General features: G+C 36.2%; 1 protein-coding gene and 1 pseudogene across 2 annotated transcripts; one reads left to right on the forward strand and one right to left on the reverse strand.

Annotated features, from left to right (window-relative positions):
- The first annotated feature begins 313 nt into the window (after nucleotides 1–313).
- On the forward strand, nucleotides 314–1972 carry LOC140833806 (non-functional NADPH-dependent codeinone reductase 2-like). Of its 2 annotated transcripts, none has more exons than XM_073198233.1 (4): nucleotides 314–770; nucleotides 862–1096; nucleotides 1201–1380; nucleotides 1593–1972. In XM_073198233.1, exons 1-4 carry the CDS (start codon nucleotides 439–441, stop codon nucleotides 1815–1817), a joined length of 972 nt encoding a protein of 323 aa, XP_073054334.1. In that variant the 5' UTR covers nucleotides 314–438; the 3' UTR covers nucleotides 1818–1972. The 2 variants fall into 2 exon arrangements, with proteins under 2 accessions (XP_073054334.1, XP_073054333.1); XM_073198232.1 differs by having other exon boundaries at nucleotides 327–770; nucleotides 862–1105.
- Nucleotides 1973–2161: 189 nt separating this feature from the next.
- LOC140833805 (uncharacterized) lies at nucleotides 2162–6421 on the reverse strand (annotated as a pseudogene).
- Between the last annotated feature and the right edge of the window lie 2861 nt (nucleotides 6422–9282).

Consider the following 9282-nt stretch of genomic DNA (forward strand, 5'->3'; position numbering starts at 1 on the left):
TTAGTTTGTGTTCTTTCTATAATAATAGCAATCCTTTCTTACCATCCTACCATTCTTCACTTCCGTTTCCAACACTATTCGTTTTAATATCTTATTGGTTAATGGGAAATGTTGGTGAAAATCTTGGAATAGGGGCAATATAATGATAAATGATGTATCTTTAACTTTAAACCATTATACCGCGAAAATGGAACTTTCCAACCATTTCCACGCCGCTTGTCGTAATGCTATTAAACCACAATCTCATAATATTATACTTTATATTTTTATGATGCAACGCATATATATTACTTGGCTTGTTGTGTTTTATGTTTCATACTTTCTTATATAAAAATGTATAAGATTCCAACCAGCACAAGGCAAAATCGAAAATGAACAAGTAAAACTGACTTGTCAACTATATAAGTTAAATAATATACTCACCACAGCCTCCAAAAAATGGATACCAATCCAATCATCTTACCTATCCCAGAAATCAATCTGAATTCAGGCACTGGAAAGATACCTGTTCTTGGATTTGGAACAGCATCTGATCCTCCTGTTGATTCGGAAACAACAAAGAGAGCTGTTTTAGAAGCCATCCAACTTGGTTACAGGCATTTTGACACTGCTTCACTGTATAATTCAGAGAAACCTCTTGGAGAAGCCGTAGTTGAAGCTGTAAACAGGGGCCTGATCAAGTCGCGGGAAGAGCTATTTATCACTTCTAAGCTTTGGTGTAATGATGCTCATGGCCAATATGTTCTCCCAGCACTAATGAAAACCCTCAAGTAGTATATGCTTTTAATACTTGTCTTTTAGTTTTTGTATGGGAGTCAACTGTTATGGAATGTTTTTTCCTCTGTGTTGCAAAATTTGCAGAAATCTAGATACGGGTTACGTTGATTTGTATCTGATACATTGGCCTGTGAGTGCTAAGCCTGGAAAAATGGAGTATCCCATTAAAGAAGATGACTTTCTTCCTATGGATTTTGCCTCGGTCTGGACAGCCATGGAAGAGTGCCAAAGAACTGGCCTCACAAAATCTATCGGAGTCAGCAATTTTTCTTGCAGGAAGCTTCAGGAAATCTTGGACATTGCGAGGATTCCACCTGCTGTAAACCAAGTTATTGAGATGACAAAAATTTAAGATTGGAAAATATTGTTATTGAAATTTTATAGATGATGAAATGATTGACTAGTAAGTGTTGAATTTGACAGGTTGAGGTGAATCCATGTTGGCAACAAAAGAAGCTGAGAGAATTCTGCAAGGACTGGGGAATTCTTGTTGTTGCTTATTCTACTTTAGGATCAGTCGGAACATTTTATGGGACACAAAGAGTTCTGGAATCAGAAGTGCTCAAGCAAATAGCCCAGACCAAAGAGAAGACTGTTGCTCAGGTAAAATACACTATAGCCTATAGGCCTGAGGTTTAAAATCTTCAAAATTTTGTATATTATTTTTGTAAAACGAAAACTGATGCAAAATAGTTACTGACATCATTATATAAAATTTCCTCTTGTGACACCCCATCCCTTCATTCCCATTCCCTTTTCCTTTTTGGTTACAACTTTTGGTTTCAACTACGAATCTTGTGGGACGGATAACACAGGTTTGCTTGAGATGGGCTTATGAGCAAGAAATTGGATTGTTGGTGAAGAGTTTTAACAAAGAGAGAATGGAGCAAAATGCAGACATATTAGGGTGGTCTTTGAGTAGTGAAGAAGTTGATAAGATTAGCAAAATCCCACAAGGCAAAGTATGTCTTGGATTGGATTACAGATCAGTCCGCGGCCCTTACAAGACAATTGAGGAACTTTGGGATGGAGAAATTTGATTTGGACTTCAACTTCATATATCTTCACACACAATGAAATCTAGTAAGTATAGCCCAAACCCTCTGGATGACTCGAGACACAGCATAGGGATGTTAGATTTTGTATTGTATGATGACGAATAATGCTATATATGTGATATGTACCTTCAACCTCTTGATACGTATCATTCCAACTATATCCACTGTGATACAACGATCAACAGAATATAAATTACACTGTATGCATGTTAGTTTACGGGTTAGTTTTTAACAAATTCACACTACTAACTTTGATTAAATTGCAATAAGCAACTAACATACTCGTTGCTAGTCATTCATAATATAACATAGTATAAAATGTCACGAGTCTAGAAACTTTGTTGAATTCTCACATGGAACCGTAAGCTAAATATTACATTCATCGTAAGTGGAAACTATTGATCTAAGTTGGACAAGTATTATAAGCTAGCACCGCAGTACGAAATTCGATAATTTTTTGTACAATTCTAATCATATCCAAAACCAAAGATCCAGCAATCAGCAATGAGTAGGCCTCTCATAAGTTGGAGGCAGAGAAGGGCAGTTCTCATTCATGTTCGCGTATGGCTCCAAAGTGTTATAAAATGGCAATTCCATTTTATACTCGCCCAATATTTGGCAGAAAGGAAGCTGATCCTCATCATTGTTGCACCAATTTGGCAAATTTGTCCTGTTGCTTTCAAAAATCTTGAGCATGTAAGCGTCCCTGATCTGCAAATGGACAAGCAGAGATTGTAAGATAAAACAGGAGCAAATCCACAAATCTGGGGGCAGAGGTGGTGGGGTTGAGCAGGGATGAGGGGAGACAAGCTGACCAAACGAATGGATTATGGAGGGACCAATAACAAAAAGTCACATAACTTCTCAAGTTTTATTCATCTAAGGGGCCTGATAAATAGATTCCTTTACGGTGGCTGTGTATGGAGACAGGCTCACGGTGCTTACCGTAAACTCAGTTACTTGGATTGAATTTGAAATCGGTCCAAATACTCCAGCTGCTTTATACATGGCAAGAATAAATGCCACGCATGTTGTAGACTTCCCATCACTATAAACCCATTCATCTTGTTCAGGAACAGTGATTAGTTGATCAAAAGTTATGCCACGTTTTTCAGTCTCGGTTATAATTTCATACAAATCCAGATCCTACAAAATTGAAAAAACAAGAGATGAGACATCTGGCAACCATTAAAACTGAAGTTTGGATAAACTTTATCGTTGCTTCCAACGTGTTTAACTTCCGAGTGAGGCCATCAACAGAAGCAAGAATAACGCACATACAAGTTTACTCACAATTCAGATTTTTACCAGTAAAATTAACTAGAAAAAGTGTGATACAAAATAGAGATTGTCTTTTCCAGATCAACAATACATTTATCGCAGTATAATCATCACTGGATTCAATTTTAGGCTTGCGTCATCAGTCATAATAATCAAATTACCCTGAAAATACAGTTTTCAAGTTTGTAGTGTATCCTTCAGAAACTAGCCGGCAAAAAGACAAATAACGAATTCGGTTTTTTTAAAAAAAATAAAAAAATAACAGGTGACCTCAGTCCCAAGTCGCATATTAAGAGCTTCATTCCACATGTTTGCAGCATATGCTGGCTGCATTCTGGTCCACATAGACATGACAGAAATGACCTGCAAACAATCTTCTGGTCAGGAAAAACAAGCAGTCCTCATTCTAATCTGAATTCAGAAACAAAGTCCACTTCAGCGAGCTATTAATGAAACCAACATTAAGATGTCATATGATTGGAAAATTTCATTCAAGAGAGCATATAAAAACACATACCAAGTGAGCATCTAGAGGTGGGGGATAATTGTCAGCTACAGTGTCTATCCAACTAAAGATCATATTGTGATAGCCATATGGCTTGCCGGACATCTGCCGAGCATATTCCCAGGCTGCAGAGTTATTAAACCTTGCTCGCACTTCTGGATGTAAGGGCAGCAAAGCTATTTGTGGATTGGAACTATCCTTGAGCGCCAATTCCCACCATTCATCCCAGGGAAGTACAACAATAATTTCTTCGCCCTGCAGGTAACAAGGAGACCCGTAGCAAAACAACATAAATATCCAAATGTAAATGACTCTCAAGCATCATAACAACTTAAACAGAGAATATGATAAACTATTTAAGAGCCATAAATCTCAATCTCAAAACCCTTCTATTAATTTTTTTTATACAAGATGACAAATAAATATTTCCTACTTGCTATAACAAGTGAAAATACTTCTGAAGAGCCAACTCATCAGGTGTTAAAATAAATTCCTTGACATGATATCCTTGGCAATCTGATGTATCTCACGTGTCATTACTCCAAATTTGCAATTTCAGCCTTACAAAGTCAAAAGCACTATTAAAGATATTAAAGGGAAATCAAGTAAATAACATTTGCATTACATGGTATTGCAACTTTAAAAATTTGTAATGTTATTTTCATCTTCCAATAGCTATCGAGTTTAGCTCACAGGAAATATACTACTGACATAAAAATGCCAAGTTCCCGAATTAATGCTTTCATTAGTGAAAAAAAGAAGGAAAGAACTGAAATTCAAGTATCTTGGAAGCTTCTTCGTTGACATATCATGTTACGAAAATGTGTTAAATCTTAGATGAAAATAGAGGAGAGTCGGTGGAATCAACATTTACATACAGCCAGAAATATATCACACACTGCACACCTTTTCATTCTCGTGTCCAGACTCGCCAACCCAAAGATTACCCAAGTCATCCTTCAGGCATACAGCTGTATGTCCAGCAAATGCACCAGTGACCCACTTCTCCAGTGTCTCAAATCCACCCCCATCGTCCACGGATCTTTGAAACAGCTAAAAAGTCTCCAGAATGCACATCTTGTGGGTTGATCGTAGCACGGGATGGTTGATGACGTTTTTCAAATGATGCACTCATATGTTTCTTGAGAAAAGCCAGGTTAGCATTCTGTCCCCAACCAGTGTTGGAAAACAGAGGCAGTATATCAACCATCGAGAGCAGTGTCCCAAGCATTCCTGAAGGCATAAGAAATACTGAGATCCCATGTTGCTTTACCTGCTCAATGGGGTTCCAAATGTCAGCTTATACTAATCAAAGTTATCATAAGCAAGTAACTGCTAAAAAAACTCGTACATATTCCACTTCAGCAGGTTCCTCCCAAGATTCAATTCTAAGAGTGTGGTCTCGGGCAGAAAAATAGTAGTCCCAAGTAACCCTATAAGGCGTAGCAAATACATATAAATCCATACATGTCCAACTGTGGGCTGCAGCAGTCTGAAAAAAGTAACAAACAGTTTAAACGTAAGTAGAATCTCGATAGATAGACACTAATATTGAAAAAAAGGAAAAGAAAATAGATTCTTTCGAATGGATAGCGCATAGAATTCGATTCACATGTACCAACATATGTAAAAATATATATGATTATCCGGTATCTCCAACCTGCACAGGTCTTATGGAATAACTACATACTAGTCTTAACAACAGCCTTAAATGTATTTATTTATGCATTCTGAACAATAAGACTTCCAATAAGTAGCAGAATTTTCATCAAACAACAACATTATCCAGATTTTTACAAAAATCAATGAACACTTGTATTAGACATAACTCAACCAACAACAATTACGAATTCAACCACATCATTGTGATCAATCTACTTATTTGGCACTTTCCCCAATTTTTTAACTAAGAATGCATCACATCTCCTGCAACGAATGAATTGATAAATCTCAAATAATGCCCATACCATGAACTATCATTTCCCAAACCAATTTTTAGTCTTCAAACTGAATTACACCCTACTCTGCTTGAAACATTTAATTGGGCCACAAAAACCTCAATTACTCACAAATATATCAACAGAGGACGAAAGATGTCTTTTGTGAAGTTTTATCGGTTTGAATCTAAGCATTTTTTAACTTTTTATCTGGATGCCATTGTTCGTGATAGCAATACTCGCACATGATACGTAAGAGCCACATAAATAAATCTCATTCGATATAAAATTATTGCCCACTACCCCAATTTAGCAAAACAAGTATAGCGTCAAACAAATGCACACAATCAAACCAGCATTCCAATTCAAATTTCCACTCACGACACACACATAAAAAAAACGATATTCACGAATATATATCAAGATCACAAACCGATAGATGAATAAGGCCGCCCCCAATCCCCCGATCACCAGAATCGGTGAAGTCAATCTTCGCCTCGTTATCGAAGAAGCAAGCGCCTTTCCAGTTAATCGACCCATTATTCGGCGTCAATGATCCAATGTACTGCGGCAACAAATCCACAGCACTGTGAATGTTGTTGAGGACAGGCCAAGATATCTGACGCGGCAGCACCGGAAGAACGTCGTTCACTCGAAACGGGACTTTCAGTGCTTCCCCAAATTCAAACCCTAATCCAAGAAGGAGGATAAATCTCAGAATCCATGAAATCTTCTGAGAAAATAGCATAGTTTTGAAGATTGAAAGGAATGAAATGAATCCGAATTTGAGGAATGCAGTGATTTCATCTAAAGATTTGACCAGAGGAGAGCTGCCGCCTGCCCCTGGCTTGGAATTTGGATAAAATTTATGGGTAAAATGGTAATTTAATTTAGAGTCCAGGTGTTCGTAGCTTTGAATAGCACAGGCGTTTTAACTTGGTCCGGACATTTCAACGATGCATATAAATTTCATTAATGGCAAAAACTTGTGTGAGACGGTCTCACGGGTTATATTTGTGAGACGGATCTCTTATTTGGGTAATCCATGAAAAAGTATTATTTTTTATGCTAAAAGTATTACTTTTTATTGTGAATATGGGTAGGGTTGACCCGTCTCACGGATTAAGATCCGTGAGACGGTCTCACATGAGACCTACTCTTCATTAATTACCTATTAGTTACTGAATTAGCATATAGAATTGTCAAGATAGGTTAAATTTGTCATTATCTACATATATAACTTTTTATCAAAATAGAAAAGTTCTTGTCCAAATTACTTACTTAAAAAAGAAAATACAATATTAGTTAGCCTTAAAAAAAATTGGTTTAGTATTAAAAGTTATCACTTAAACAAGGTTTTTTAATGGACATTAAATTATCATTTAGTAATTGAAACGACCTCGAAATTTTCTTTTTAAACTTAAATCATAAATTCTAAATTACTAAATAAAATAATTTAACATAATCATGAATCATAATAATCTATCAATTTAAATCTCAAGAGCATGAATTAAAATCCTAAATCGATCTTTGAAAAGATCGGCCAACCATAAAAATAAAACATAAAAATATCTCTAATAAAAATCATTAGCAAAATCTTTAAATCCTTAAATCTATCTAGCTAGTGCGGAAACATAAAGGCCCTCGGGTGTGTACTGCTGCACTCGATCCCCTCAATTGTCACCGCCTTCCGTAAATCATCAAATCCTGCATCATACAAACCTAGTGAGTCTGAAGACTCAACACGTTCTAAACATAGATAACAAATAATATATATACAAGCACATGCATTTAAAAATCATATTTTTATTTAAAATAGTTTTTGGACATAAATAAACCATTTAAAAATCATTTGAAATAAACTTTAATCATCATCATGAATCATATATCATAAAAATCATTTTAATCATAAGCTTTTAATTATATATCGTTTTGGGTGAAGTTTGATCCTTGAAAGTGACTAGCTTTTATCCTTTGGTCGATGATAAGCACGAATTATATAGCATTTTAGGGATTTTATTTTGTCGTATTCGTGCTTATTTGGCATTTTCTATTCCGAGTTTTGCGCTTATTTCGTCTCATTATGGCTGTTTGCAGGTTTGACCAAAAGTGGGTGTAAACCAAAGAAATGGAAGAAAAGTCAAGCCTCGCAACGCCACATCAGAAATACCCGGAAAAATAGGAGAAAACACAAAAGCTTTGGGAAACAAAGGCCTATACACGGACCCCGGAGACGGGTCCGTGTCATTCAACCATAAAGAAGAAATCACCCGAAGAAGCACGGGCCCAGGCACGGACCCCGGAGACAGGTCCGTGCCATTCAATTGCCGAGAACCCAACTTAGAGGGTCTGCACGGACCGCCAGACGGACCCCAGGACGGACCTCTACACGGGGTCCGTGTCCAGTGTTCCGGAAGAATTTTGAGGCAGAATCTACACGGACCCTTTCCCGGATGCAAGCACGGGGTCCGTGTATGCAATATCAGATCGAGAATTTGGCAAAGATTTTGTTCGTGAGTTTGGAGATATAAAAAGAAAAAAACCTAACACGAGAGGGGGGTTGAATATTGGAGACGGCAGCCGACTTTTAGGGAGAAAAGGCGCAAGCTTTGAAACTTTGGGAAGACGGCGACGACTGGGGAAAAACGAGAGGACAAGACAGCGCAATTTACACGCAAGATCCGCACACCGTCATTGAGATTTCTCTTCCCTTTTATTTTCTCATTGTCAAACATGAATTCAATTATTAAATTTGATTTTAGTTTTGAATTTATGGAGTAGTTTTCTTTTATGATCGGGACCACGATAGGAACAAACGATTGATTTTTGTTTATTCATTGAATTGTTTGATTTATGAAATTATTTCTTGTTATTGATTAATATTTGCGTAATTTTCTTGCTTTTAATTTGGCCAATTAATTGCATGTTTGTTGTTCAATCTTGACTCGAAAGAGAATAGATTGAATTTAGCTTCGAAAATATTAATCAACACGCGGTTAAACCGACTAGAAATAGTATTCGGTTTCAGTGTGCAATTTCAGGCGACAGCTATAATTCCTTCAGTGATAAATGCGTTTTGTTTAATTAAATTCAATTAGAAATCATTGGACTGTTAAATAAAAATAGGATTATAAATTCTATTAATAGATTTATGATTAAATTAGGGAATTGCATCGTGATATCGAATAATTTGTGGTTAAATAATTCCAGTGCATGATAATAATTAAAGTTTGTTACCGTCGTGTGTTTCCGGTCATTTTATTTAAATTTGAAAATCCCAAGTCCCAACTTCTCTGATATTTGATCTAGTCATTAAATTAGCATAACTTAGTTTAAAATCCACGTAGTTGAAATAAAAATCAAATCACTCATTATTATTTGCCTAGATTAAATAAAATAATTGAATCTTAGTAATTAAATAATAGTCTCTGTGGGATCGATACTTGGACGTCTGTCCATTTACTATAACTTGACCTAGTCCGCTTGCTAGAATTAATCCCAACCGAATTCGTCGGTCAAGTTTTTGGCGCCGTTGCCGGGGACTATTTATTTGATATTAGGATAAATTATTTGTTTGAGACTAGGCTTTTGTTCTTAGTTTTAAATTTTTTTTTATTATTATTCTTTCTTTAGCATTCTAATTAATTTTATTTCAGCTTTTATACTCTTGTGGAGCTTAAATCGTGCACTTAAATTTTTGATTTCATGGGTTAGCTCGTGTTAT

The sequence above is a fragment of the Primulina eburnea genome, chromosome 6 (assembly GCF_022965805.1).
Source record: "Primulina eburnea isolate SZY01 chromosome 6, ASM2296580v1, whole genome shotgun sequence".
Lineage (NCBI taxonomy): Eukaryota > Viridiplantae > Streptophyta > Magnoliopsida > Lamiales > Gesneriaceae > Primulina > Primulina eburnea.

Excerpts from the sequence above, each read along its gene's own strand:
- LOC140833806 (XM_073198232.1), top strand. The coding sequence starts at position 439 with ATGGATACCAATCCAATCATCTTACCTATCCCAGAAATCAATCTGAAT. Across the intron at positions 771-861 it reads GCACTAATGAAAACCCTCAA|AAATCTAGATACGGGTTACG; the intron begins GTAGTATATGCT and ends CAAAATTTGCAG. Across the intron at positions 1,106-1,200 it reads TTCCACCTGCTGTAAACCAA|GTTGAGGTGAATCCATGTTG; the intron begins GTTATTGAGATG and ends TGAATTTGACAG.